Here is a 14,186-nt window from a genome sequence, read left to right on the forward strand (position 1 = left end):
CCTTATTTCCTATTATAGGTATCATATCAGTATTTACCGGATTATTCCCTAGGAGCTTCATCAATAAGTGCCAAGCCCGTCTCATTGGACATAATAGGATATGATTTTTCCATTGCTTTGGGGTGTTCTTCTGCGTGAGATGGATCAGGTAGTGTGGGTGTAGTGGCTGGAACAATTCCCTTTCTAGATCCCAGGGTGTATTCCTCTGTCCCCAGTATCCAGTCCGCTAGATGTCGTAATAGACATGCTCAGTTATACTGACTTACATTGGGCAAGCCCAGGCCTCCTGTTCTCCTCCCTCCATACAGTCTCTCTAGTTTTACCTTTGGTTCCCCCCCCCCCCCCCCCCAAGCAATATCTAGACAGCAGTGATCGGAGTTTCCCCAAATCCCTCTGTGTAAGACATAATGGCAACTGCCGCGGCACATATAACCTTTAGGGAATAATGTCATACTGAACAAAGCTATCCGTCCACTCAGTGAAATTGGCAGATTTTGCCATTGACTTAATATTTGTCCAGTATCATTTATCAAGGTTGTGACATTCTTTTTATATAGTCTTCTGGGATCTGCCTTAGCCATACCCCTAAATATAAAAACTCCTTGTCAGCCCACTTTAAAGGAAAGTCTCCTCTCCAGTTATCTCTGAGGCTCTTGGTGGTGGCAAGACCTTCCTATTTGTGAGTGTTTAATTTAAACCCAGAGAATGAGCCATATTCAGCAAAGCACTCCATCAGTACTGGCAGGGATTGCATGGGTTTAGACAGATGTACTAAAAGATCATCTGCAAATGCTGATATCTTAAATTCCCCCTTCCCTAGCCTAATCCCCTCAATTTCCGAGTTCCGTACAATCTCCCGTATCAAGGGGTCCAATGTTAACGCAAACAGTAGTGGGGACAAAGGGCATCCCTGACGGGTACCCCTGCGGATCGGAATTGCTGGTTTGTATGTATTATTAACCCAGATCCGTGCCTCTGGCCCATTGTACAGTGTACGTACAGCCTGTTCGAAAAATCCCTCTATCCCATAGGCCTGTAGCGTCTGGAATAAAAAGTCCCACTTCACCCTGTCAAATGCCTTTTCGGCGTCGAAGCTGATTAGTAATGAGTCCTGCTGTGTACACTGCACAAACTCCAGGGAAGCTAAAATCTTCCTAATATTTTTAACCGGCTGTCTCCCTTGGATAAACCCCACCTGTGGATTGGCTATTATCTCCGGTAACACCCTTGCTAGGCGGTGGGCTAAGATTCCCGCAAATATCTTTGCTTCAAAATTTATTAAAGATATAGGTCGATAAGATTCAGGTTTGTTCTGATCTTTATTGGGTTAAAAAAAAACAGTATATCTGCTACTTTCAGTGTTGCTGGGAGTTCCCCCTTCCCCACCGCCGAATTGAATAGATCTGTCAGTGGTTGCACTATATCTGCACTTAACATCTTGTAGAATTCCGCTCTATAGCCATCAGGCCCTGGTGCCTTGTGCAGCGCACTTCTTTTAATTTCTCTAGTAACTTCATCTTTATCTATAGGCTTATTTAAGTCTAGCCGTTGCCCTTCTGTTATCTTTGGCAGGTCTGTATTTCCCAGATATAGCTGTGGATCAAGGTCCTCAGATCTATCATCCTCATTTATGGACTTATAAAAATCCTGAAATATCTGTCCAATCTCTTCTTCCCTGTGAGTTAGCTTACCCTCTGAGTCTTGTAATGTTAGTATTCGATGTTTACCTGTCTTTTGTCTCGCTAGCCTAGCTAACATTCTGCCCTGCTTGTCTCCATATTTGTACAGCTTGTATTTAAAATATTCTGCCAACTTCACTGCCCTTTGATGTATTAGCTCATTAAGAGCTGCTTGCGTTGCTAAGAGGTGTTCTCTGCATTGCTGCAGAGCTGAGGGACCATACGCCCTCCTCAGATTAGTTATTTGCTTCCCCAGTTGTATGATTTCTTTATCCCTACTTTTCCTCTTCCAGCCCGTGTAAGCAATGATCTCCCCTTGCAAGACCGCTTTCGCAGCCTCCCAGTACAGTTCTATGTTATGCCTATGGGCCTCGTGTACTTTATAATCCATCCATTTCCCCCGTATGAATGTTAAAAACTCTTTATCAAAATACAGTTCTTGAGGGAATCTCCATCGGCTCTGGCCTGTCCCTGTCTCCCGCTCTTGCAGAGTTATATGTATTGGTGCATGATCTGAAATTATAGTCGGGTCTATGTCTGTGTCTCTAATCCTCCCCATACACCCCTCCTCTACTAGAAGATAATCAATGCGACTTTGCGTGTGATGGGCCCGAGAATAGTGTGTATAGTCTCGAACCCCAGGGTTCAAGACCCTCCACGCATCCACCAGTCCTAGGGCTTCACAGAGCATAGGAATGCCTTTGGCGTTGTCCGGCCCTCGTCTGTGTGGCTTATGCGACCTGTCAAGGGCGGGGTCTGCCACTAAATTAAAATCTCCGCCTACTATCAGTTCTCCTTCTCTAAGGGAGTGTATCTGCTGAATAAGTCGACGAAAGAATCCCTTATTATAGGTATTCGGTGCGTATACATTCCCCAGCAGATACGGCTTCCCATTGATCTTAATCTGAGCCAAGATAATCCGCCGTTCTGGATCAACATATACCCGCTGTTTCTCCACTTTGAAATCCTTATGGAACAAGATTGCAACTCCCATCTTTTTCCCCACCGCTGGAGCTTCTATGATATCTCCTACCCACCAAGTTTTTAACTTCTGGTGTTCCTGAGATGATAAGTGTGTCTCCTGCAACAGGGCGATCGCAGCCCTCTTCTGTTTTAAACTATGTAATATTTTCTTCCTCTTAATGGGGGAGGAAATTCCACCAGCATTCCATGAATAAATTTTTAAGGTCATTACTCTAATCTCTTCATGACATATCTCTGTGACAGAATATATATCAAACTCACCCGGCTGTGCTGTCCCAGCTCCAGCACCGCCGCGTCATTATCTAATTCCAGTGGCTTCCTACACCCTGTCTTTTCCATATCTCCACTCGGTCTCCACTGCCATACTCCAACATTCTTCCTACATGCTTCCTGCTGGTTCAACCCTCCCTCCCCTTCCCCCCATCCCTTGTCCTCTCCGAGCTCCCCCCTCCCTTCTCGGAACAGTCACTCCCACTACCCCTACCTTCCTTCCCTCAAGAATCATTCCTATACAGTTCAACACATAACATTTAACAGTTATAACCAGGAGCAACTACCCCATAAGTTAACTGTCTCTCACAACTTGGCTTTATATCGCCGGACCAGTCCTTGATCCCCTCTGGTATGTCGTCCTCTCCTTCATCCCTGTGCTCCCCTCTCAACCACTGGTCCATGAAATGAAATAATATGTCCATCCACAGCATAGAATTCCGTCACTGCCTCTGGCACTCCAGCACATTCCACCCGATCCTCAGGGTTCCTCCCGATTCAGTGAGCTTACATATTTAGCGGTCTCTGCAGCTTTGTCAAAGTATTTGGTTTTGCCGTCTGCTGTAATCTTCAATTTTGCGGGATATAAAAGCGCAAACCTGACATTCTTCTTATAGAGTTCAGTGCAGATAGGTGAAAAGGCCTTCCTGAGTTGCTGAACATGCTGGGAGTAGTCCTGGAAGCATAGGACATTTTGCCCCTGGTAATTCAGTTGGCGTTTCTTCAGCACCTCTGTTAGGATTAGTTGTTTGTGCCTAAAGTTCAGACTCTTGAAGATCACTGCACGAGGTCGATTTCCCGTCTGTTTAGGCGGCCCAATTCGATGAGCTCTTTCCACACAGAATTGTTGCAGTTGATCACCAATCTGCAGCTCTTTCGGCAGCCATTCTTCCAGGAATCGTGGTAGATCTTTATCCTGCAGAGTCTCAGGTAATTCCACCAATCTTAAATTATTGTGTCTACCACGATTCTCTAAATCGTCTATCTTCGCCTCAAGATCTGCCACTTGTTGCTGTAGTCTCCCGTTGCTCTCCTTTAGTTGCTCTGAAGAGTCTTCCATATTAGAAATGCGCTGGAGTCCTGCATCGAGTTCTAAACACACACTATCGATCTGTTCATGGGCCTCCTCAGCGCGGTCGTACAGCTGTTGTAGCTTTTTGTCCAGCGCTGCCTCGACCGCTGCCGTCACTTCAGCTGTGATTTCACCGACCCACGCGGAGCTCACTGTTGTTTCTTCCGAGAGTCGAGGGTCCGCCATTTTGTTTCCCAGCTGGCACGGCTTCTCCCTTTCCGCACCGATTTCGTCGCCATTCCAGCTATCTCAGGTTTGGAAGTGAGCGGAGTTTGCAGCAGTGAGCTTCTCCTTTCGTTACCACAGGTTGGGATCGAGATTCTGGCCCCGGCCCGCTTATTTTCGCTGCTTTTTGGAAGGTTTGCACGGAGCTTTGCTTTTCAGCTGCTGCTCCGCATCACGGTAGCACGTGACCTCCCAACTTACATGTTTTAAACCAGGCGTGTAAACACGTGGCCCACAAAGAAGTTCTGTGCATCCCACATCATAGTATTTAGTGTACATTCAAAATTTAATTAAAATATGGTTAATTACATACTGTAAATTTGGGTTGCTAAGTAGTGCCCGGCCATACCCAGAATTTTTGGTTTCTGCTGAAAACAAATCTGTGTTGAAATTGGCCACTAAAACTAAAATGTTCTCTTCCCCCCCCCCCCCCCCCCCTCCCCTGATCACTGCCTACCTCTCCAGATGTACCTTAAGAAGCCTTTGTGGTCCAGTGGTCTGTTCGGGGCAGAAATGAATCCCACTTGTCTCTGCCCTGTTTTGCTTCTCCAAATTGAAGTGGCTGCTTAGACTGCTGCTGGAGGTCCCGACAGCTTTTTTGCAATTTGAACTAGCATGGGTAGGAGTGAGTCCCCTGCCCGTGCTGGTTCCATCCACAAAATGGCTGCTGGGACCTTCCGTGGCAGTTTCGGCAGCTATTTCCATTGGCGCAGCAGCACAGGGCAGGAATGAGTTGGGTTTGTTCCTGCCATGGTCTGGTGCGACTGCACTTCAAATATTGTGTTCAATTCTGGTCGTCGCATCTCAAAAAAGATATAGTAGAATTAGAAAAGGTACAGAAAAGGGAGATGAAATTGATAAAGGGGATGGGACGATTTCCCTATGAGGAAAGGCTAAAGCATCTAGGGCTCTTCAGCTTGGAGAAGAGATGGCTGAGGAGAGATATGATAGAGGTCTATAAAATAATGAATGGAGTGGAACAGGTAGAAGTGAATTGTTTGTTTTATTCTGTCCAAAAATACTAGGACTAGGGGGGCATGCGATGAAACTACAAAGTAGTAAATTTAATACGAATCGGAGAAAAATGTTCTTCACTTACTGTGTAATTAAACTCTGGAATCCGTTGCCAGAGAATGTGGTAAAGGCAGTTAGTGGAATTTAAGAAAGGATCTGGATGGCTTCGTAAAGGAAAAGTCCATAGACCATTATTAAATTGACTTGGGAAAATCCGCTGCTTTATTTCTGGAATATGCATCATAAAATGTATTGAGCTTTTTTGGGATCTTGCCAGGTATTTGTGACCTGGATTGGCCACTGTTGGAAACAGGATGCTGGGCTTGATGGACTTTTGGTCCATCCCAGTGTTGCAATACTTATGTACTTATGCCCCTAAGAGGCCACTTGACCACCAGGCCTTCTTAAGGTAGGTCTGGGGAGGCGGGAGGTGATAGGGTGGTGTGGGGGGACAAATTTGGTTTTAAGCCAAAAAATGCAGAGGCATTTTCGGCCGAAACCCAGATTTTGGGTCTGCAGTCGGCCTCTACTCATTAAGTTAATTGTAATGGGAAAAATAAGGAGGAATATTTTAGTGTAGCCTATCAAAGAATGTGCAGTTGCTGTAGCAGCCCATCATTAATCATGAATTTGACATACCTGCTTTAAATAATTCAGAAATACAATATTATAGTCCAAGTTTTGTAAACCAAGTATTCCTTATTTCTTAATTCTTCCCCTCACCCAGTTCAAGACAATTGATATTTTTTTATTTTGCAGTCTCTGAAATCCTTCTAGAAATCATCCTTATGCAGTTCCCTTCCCTCATTGACCTCATTTTCCACCATAGCCAGGCCTATGGGTGCTTTTTCATCGACCTAGATCTACTGTTGTCCCCAACCCCCCTCCAGCAGTGCTTCATAATCCCATCCCTCTCTCTTTTGGCAATACTCAATTCAGAACTGTACTATGGGTTCTACATAGCAGGCTGGTCCAAAGAGGTTCTCAGATTGTTTGAAATGACTTGCGTTGTCCAGGTGCTCCCTTGTGGACTTAGTTTTTTCATTAGCATAAAATTTACCAACATATTGCACCTCTGTGTCATGTGGGTGGTTCTAATTTGCATCACATAGCCAGAATGCATTTGCACCCCAGTAACATTGCCCTAGCTAAGAATAACTTTTTCCTCTTGTTAGATCTTGTTCCCAAGGAAGATCATCAGCAGCAAGCATCCCAAGATACTACTTATCTCTGCTCCTAATAGTCTTGACAGACAATGGGTCACCTGTGTCCAAAATTCCCTAATGGCTTTACTTTCCTGAAACAAATGTCTCAACATGGCAGCTGCCTTCTCCCCTCCCCCCCCCCCCCCCCCCAATTTCTCACATTTCACTTCCCAAACAATTTTAACTTGCACTTGCAATGCACATTTTCCATTATGGTGGGTATCCTTTTTACCCTCATAAGCTTTCCTTCATTAACACCACCCCCAAATAACCGTTTCACAGGGAAACTACCTTCCATATGCTCAACATTATCTTGTGCTCTTGCATAAACTGAAATATTTTTTTTATTTATTAAGTTTAAAGTTTAGTATATAATCACAAGCAAAATCTACTTGTAGAGAAAAGTAAATTGGTTTACAATCAAGATTATTAGGTAAGGAAACAGATGTTTCTATTAACAATTATTCTCACCAACACTCAAGTCCACATAAGGAGATTCAAGATATACAGATATGGATATTAAATTTCTATAAAAGACAGGAACTTTTGTCAGGAATTTGTTGTACCTGAGTACCATAATGATACCAAAAACATTTCTACTAAAGAGTAATTATCTTTCCCCAGTCACAACTCCTTTAGGTGTTAAAAAGGTTGAGAGCTGTATGGGTTCGAAGAAAACATATTTATTAGATTGATATTTAGTAACGCATTTGCAGGGGTATCTAAGAAAAAAAAGGTGCCCCCATTTGAATTACCCCAGGTCTCATCATTAAGAATCTTTGTCGTCTCTTCTGCGTATCTTTGGTAATGTCAGGAAATACACGGATCTTCAATCTTCTCTGTATTCTGATAGAATAGTCTCAATAGCCAATTTCTATCCAGTGTCAAAGCCACCGTTGCAATCAACGTTGATGGCGTTACCAATTCGCTGTCTGAGGCTTCTAGAATCTCTGAAATATCAAATGGATTATTGGGATTTGTTTGTAATTTTGAAGGCAAATAAAGGGGGAATTGCCTCTTCGGCTACTCCCAAAATTTCTTTAATATATCTCCGTAACATATCTCTTGGAGTTGTCACAATCTGTTTAGGATAGTTCAAGAATCTAAGATTATTATTTCTTATTGAATTTTCCAGAAACTCAGCTTTTCTTCTAAGAAATGTTAGATCTTTAATCATAAGTTCTTGATGCAATTGTGTTTCTTTAATTTATTTTTTTAATTCTTCATTTTGAGTTAGTAATTTCTTGAGTCAGTTGTTTAATCTGTGGGCAAATTGCTTTCCCCAAGTCCATTATTAATGTCCATAAATTGTCCAGGGTTACTTCTTTGGGTTTCTCAGTCAAAATAGGAAAATTAAACTTTACTTCTGCTTCCCCAGTGGATAAGTCGTTTCCTTCGGCCACATATCGGCTCTCTTCCGTAGTGGCTGGGGGTGTTGTTAACGCTCCCTCCCTCTGGTTGCACTGTTCGCCTCCAAACCGAGTTCCCTCAGTCGATGTTTCCACCTCCCATCTTACTTCCCCCGTGTCTCGTTCAGGCACATGGAGCGAAGACGCCAAAAGAGGAGTGCTACTCCCAGAGGGTTGAGGAGGGAGGAGCTTTTCGGTCGGGGCTGTGCGAAAGCTCTGACCCTTGGGTTGGTCCGGGGTCTCCATTCATCCCTGAGTTGGCCAGCGGGCTTCCTCCCGACAATATCGATATCGAGGTTCTCTGCACAAAAGACTGCAATGTAGTTTGATTCGAGGCAAGATTCTGCCGCGAAGGAGCTGTGGAGGAAGGTTGGCCCCTGCGTTTCGGCATTACCAAATCTCTATAGCTCAGAGAAACCACAGGTACGTCAGGTACTCGCAGCGGCCATCTTGAATCCCCAAATCTAAACTGAAATCTTTACAGGGATTTTCTGTTAGGAACAAGGGTGACCTCTAATTTCTTCCTGCCTCCCCTTCACAAATGCTTTTGCTCCATGGTCTGATGTAAATCTTGCTCATTATCTGTCTGTTTACCACTACGAAGTTTTACCGCTCTACTGTTTTTTTTGTTAGTAGGTTCACCTTTTTTAACATCTTCATTTGATTTTTATTTTTTACTCTTTGGCTGGCATTTTTATTCTGTTATGGATTAGTCCCCTTTAACTCGCACTTTATTGATTTATTTTTTTTTGAGCGAAAGATGTTTGTGTGAAGGTCATCTGTTTTGCATGTGCCTCTCGATATTGGTTTTTGTTTTACTTATTTGCATAATGACATTTTAAATTATTTATATTTTAGCCAGTTTACCCTCCTTTTTAAATATTTATTTGATGAATTGGTTGTGATTTAGTTTTGGTTCGGTTTTTGTTCTTCACTTTGACCTTTGGATTTCGTATGTTATATGTCACAGTTGGATCTTGCTGTTTTTTCCAGCTACCATTGTGACGACAGGACATATGACTGTGAATAGATGTAAGTTCTGTTTCACCGTCCTTTTTTTTTAGCGCTATCACTTTACTTTAGTATGAGAGCTGTCTTTCAGCATTATGCTATCTAGTTAGTTATGTGACTCGCTTTCTAATTGGTTATGGGGTGACAGGTTCTTTTATATTATGCAGTTTATTCGATTTAGCTTTTCTTAGTTTTGGTCTTATGAAGTATATTTATGCACCTCTACGTTTTACTGAGTTTTACTAATGATTATAAGTTTCTATGAACAGCGTAGGTTTGTGTACCAAAGTATTATATCACCGGTTTCTGGTAAAGATGGATATATATATACATGTACATGACTTTTTTTTATTAGTCACACAGATCTGATTGCCCTTCGGTATATAGATATTTTGAGCTACCGCTACAGCTTCTTGTGAGTTACCGGTTCCTTTTTTATTGCATTATGGGAGACTGAAACAGGCGCTAGCAAGGTTTTCCTCGGCGTGTGTATGTTTGAGAGAGTGAATGTGCGAGTGTGTGTATGAGAGAGTGAGTCTGGGTTCGAGTGTGTCTGAGAGAGAGAGTGTGTGTGTGAGAGAATGAGAGTGTGTGCAAGGGCGTATGTGAGAGACAGTGTGAGAGAGAGTGTGTTTCACACAGATACAGTGTGTGCGAGAGAGTGTGTGAGAGAGACACACTCTCTGAGTGTGAGAGAGAGAGTGTTTCACACAGATACAGTGTGTGCGAGAGAGAGAGTGTGTTTGAGAGACAGACTCTCTGTGAGACTGAGTGTATGAGACCAAGAGAGTGTGCGAGTGACTGTGTGATACAGAGTGAGACATAGAGTGTGTGAGAGACAGTGTGTGAGAGTGAGAAAGACATTGACTGTGAGAGAGAGAGAGAGTGTGTGTGTGACAGAGATACCTCCCTCCTCTCTCTCTCTGGTGTCTGAGCGTTACTGTGCAGGACACTGAGCTCTGGCTGTGCTTCAAGGAACTGACCAATCCTATTTAATAGAATGCACCTCCAACATTCTGAAGTCGAGAAACCTCGCGTGGTTGGTCACTTCTGCTTGTGATGAACCCGGAAGTACGTGATGTCAATTCAGGAGATGGATACAGAGAGCAGCAATGCCTCAGCCATGCAGTCAGCTTCAGAATGTTGGAGGTGCGTTTTATTATATAGGATTTATATTGGATGCATAAGATTTATTTGGTTCTAGCTTACTGATATGTATGTGTGTTCTTTTTGTTTTAATCTGTTGGATATACATTTTAAATGTTCCATTTATTTGGTTTGGATTTTATATATATCATTTATGGGTATATCATACTTACACTTTTTCATAAACCCTAAAGGGTATTCCTGTTATGGTATTGTATTTTCAGCTGATACTGTATTTCTGTATTTGTTATTTTATTCGTGTTTGTTTTATTTTTTGTAGCCCCTGACACAGCCCTGCTGGGTGAAATACGACACGGCCTGTGTCGGGCATTTATGTTTTTAATGCGATTCTATTAATAAAGCTTGTGTACCACTGATCTGCTTTGTTGTCTTCCACTTTGGAGTTTGCGGATCGTTTGCCTTGCTGCTTTTTGGGGCCCTTTATAATTATTTTGCCTACAGATAAGCATAAAAATCTTTATTACACAATTTAATTTTTATCTTTCAATATTTAAAAAGTTAAAACCCTGCCTTCCTTGTCCACCATATCTGCTGCTCTCTGCAAGCCCTATCTTTTTCATTCTTCAAATGCTCATTGCTAGAAAATCTGTGTTTCCCAGCAGTGACAACAGCAGAGTGACTCTCGAGCACAAACCCTATCTGCTACATGACCATCACAGAGAGCATACCAGCACATTAGCTATATACTGTACTTGGGGGGAGGGGGGGGGGGCGGATGAACTGCCTCTGTGGCGTAGGTGACAAAATTAGGCTTGGCTCTATTGGCGTATAATTAGATGTTTGCTGCACCCAATCCCCCAGATGTTTCATGGTACTCATCATAATATAGAGCCACAAAGCCATAGGGTTAACCCTCCCCCCCCTCCCCCCCCAGTGGGATACATGAAGTTGTGCAAATTTGATCTTGGCTTCTTTCTTCACCGCAAGAACTTAACATGGAGCTCAACACAGACACATCCTGACTGATAATGGTAATTGACAGTACTTGCATAACATACAATCAGTTGGGTACAATGGTCATCTGATATAAATATATTCTACCCATCAAAGAAAGTGGGAGGGAGACCCAATTATGCAGCAAGTACCTCATGAGAGTCCTTATTTTAGAACTGTAAAGGGGTTGATAAACTACCTTTCTGTGGTACAAAGAAATTAGTTTATGTATATTATATGCATGTGCTTTCTCTGACCCTAGTGGCTGACAATCTAAGTTTTCTACGTGGGGCAACAGAGGTTTAAGGGGGTCTTTTACTAAGCCTATAGGAATATAATGGGCGCTCGGTGTTTACCACCAGCTGTTTTCTACTTCGAGCTAAAAACCCTAGTGCGGCTTAGTAAAAGATCTCCTAAGTGATTTGCCCAGGATCACAAGGAACCACAGTGGGAATCAAAACCAATTCCCCAGGTTCTCAGCCCATTGCCCTATTAGCCTACTCCTCCAACTTTCCTGGCTCAGTAATTCACTGACTCTCCCACCCACTTCAAAGGAAATTTCTGGCCATATAACTGCTCTCTGCCAAATTAAGAACTAGTCTCTGTGTTTTATTCAAACTTAACGTCAGCCCTGACATGCTGCTAAGCATATATCAAACTCTCTTAACATCCCGACTAATGATTGCACTGGGTGGGTCAGGATCATCGGCAAAAGCTAAACATTTTATTATGTGCCCAACCCTTCCCTCCCCTCTTTCTCTCTTAAGCTCTGCAGAAGAGGTTTTAAAAATGTTGAGAAAAAAGCGGAAGGAAAGAGGGACAAGGCAAGTCAAGACACCAAACTCCTTAGATCTCAGCCCATTCATTGATCACTTCACTAGGGTTCTCTTATAGAGCTCGAATGGCTGCTAACCCCCCCCCCCCCTTCCCATATATCCCCAGTGCATCTAATTAAAAAAGAAAATCCACTTGATCAAGAGCTTTCTTACCATCACAAGTTATCGTCAAGGCTGGAATGTCTTGTTGGCTGCACAAATCCACAGCCAGTAAAAAGCTTCTTTACATTATGAACTAGTTTAAATAACGGGAAAAAGTGTTACACTTTTTTTTTTGCCTTAGCAGTTTCCTTCTGGTCTTTTGGGCTTCTGGCTGAGTTGATATCAAGGTTTCTTCATAGTGTAAAGAACTCTTTAACTGCGTTACCTTAGATGTAAAATGTTGGAAGCCACCCAAATCGTGTTTAGTGGGTGGGGTTCCAATAATGAATAAATTTGGAGGCAGTGGAAGATATTCCCCAGGAACTGAGCTCTAGATCTGGTGTTGCCTTTACGCAAGAACTGAGCCATTCTACCTAAGGATGTTCTAACTGCTGCCAGGACTTAAAGGTCCTTCTACATGTACACCAGGATGGCCCCAAAATGGTATCTGTCTTCTACTAAATTTTTCTATATTATTGACTTTCAAGATTGCAGAGGTCTTTTCCTGTGGTAATGCTATATTTTGAAACTTATTTGTAATTTTCCTGTTGAATTTTGCAAAATTTCTTGTTGGATGGTAGAAAACAGCTTGGTTTTGTAGTCACGTAGATTGTAAAAAGCTGTGCTGTTTTCCAGGTCAAAGAGTAGCACAAAAATGGCTTCTGAGGACATTGCAAAGCTTGTGGAGTCTCTTGCTAAAGCCAAGGTTGGAGGTGGAGAGCTGAGCTTCAGAGGCAAGAGTTTAAAGCTCAACACAGCAGAAGATGGTGAGAACCAATAATCTCATGTGTGTATGTTTTGACTTGTTTGTTTTTTTTTTTTTTTTTTTAAGGTAATGAATAGGTTCACTTCAGTCCATTATGATTACTTTTAGGTTGCTTTCCTGTCTAGTCAGCTGCAGTTATTAATTGTCAGTATGTTGCCCTCACAGAACTGTAACTGGCTATACCTGCCAGGAATTATTTATGCTGAATACATATTCTTGAAGAGCCATGATCCTGGGTTTCTTCTTTGTGAAGAGAATGGTAGAGGATTTTTGATGGGTTATATCAGGGCCAGTGTAAGGGTACTGAACACCCTAAGCAGATCTCCAGCTCGAACTGACTTACCTACTGGCAGAAACTCTAGCACTCTTGTGCTGGAAATGGCAGTGGTAGGTGTGTCACAGTGCTTTAACAGTAGTGATTCCAGCACAATATCTCCTTATTTATTATTTTTTATTTAGAACTTATTTACCACCTTTTTGAAGGAATTCAGTCAAGGTGGTGTAAAGCAAGAATAAGTCAAACTTAGGCAATAGACAATTGCAGCAGTAAAAAAATATTAAAACACAAAGTATGGCATAGTATACTACATTAGAGAAACTCTATAATCAAACAGGGATTTTCAAACTTTATATATAATCCAAATACTCAAGTTTGTCTCCCCTTAATATAGAACAGATTACTATAAAGAAATCTGTAATGTCAAATTACACAAAAAGGAACCTCAAAGCTCCAGATAGTGGTTTTTGCAATACTATATGTATTTTCCCCTATCAAATTAGGAGTAAGTTAATATCATAGGTCCCAGTAAGGAGAAAAAAAGAATCATATGCAAAAACTTACGTATAAATGAGAAAAACGGATGATTTAAAAAATTCTATTCCTCCTGAACTTTAACAAAGTGAGAGATACCTTACAACAAACCAATTAAACGGGATAAACCCGATAAGGACTGTACCCGACTCTAAATGAATAATTCAGTATACAGGAACATCCCCCCATGTACAAATGCTCATACAAGCCTAAACTCTCTGTATACCCCAGAACCACCTACTGCCAGCCAATCATACCACCTGCGCTTCGGGATTATATGTTAGTTCAAATATTGGTTCGGCTGTAGAACCTATATATCTAAAGAACCAAAAGTACTTAACTAAAGGCTGAAGTGGACCCCAGGAAATTAGGCTTTCCACAGCTTGACCGGAAAGGTATTCTAGCAATCCAGCATAAACTCATGACACCCTTGAAATGTCACCCTTCAACAAGTGCGCCTTGTTTCGCCAAACTTATGGCTGCCTCAGGAACGGCTCCGCAATGAATCCATAAACAAAAAGCTTTAGTCGTAGTCACTGGTTTCAACAAGATGGTGTAGAGAGATTCAACGACGCCTAGGCATTTAAATCTTAAAGCGTCATGAACGTAATGAACTGACCCATCACTCAACAAGTTGGTCCGACCAATCAAAGACATAGCCAC

At 42.3% G+C, this 14,186-nt stretch overlaps 1 protein-coding gene across 5 annotated transcripts in view; it reads left to right on the forward strand.

The window, feature by feature from the left end:
• The window catches only part of RANGAP1 (Ran GTPase activating protein 1), a 179,960-nt gene that overhangs the window by 4,057 nt on the left and 161,717 nt on the right, over nt 1-14,186 (forward strand). For all 5 annotated transcript variants that reach the window (XM_030210516.1, XM_030210500.1, XM_030210526.1 and 2 more), the window contains one exon: nt 12,583-12,713. In XM_030210516.1, coding sequence (XP_030066376.1) covers nt 12,602-12,713 — 112 coding nt within the window. In that variant the 5' untranslated portion in view covers nt 12,583-12,601. Of the gene's footprint in view, nt 1-12,582; nt 12,714-14,186 lie in introns of those variants that run through there.

The sequence above is a fragment of the Microcaecilia unicolor genome, chromosome 1 (genome assembly GCF_901765095.1).
Source record: "Microcaecilia unicolor chromosome 1, aMicUni1.1, whole genome shotgun sequence".
NCBI lineage: Eukaryota > Metazoa > Chordata > Amphibia > Gymnophiona > Siphonopidae > Microcaecilia > Microcaecilia unicolor.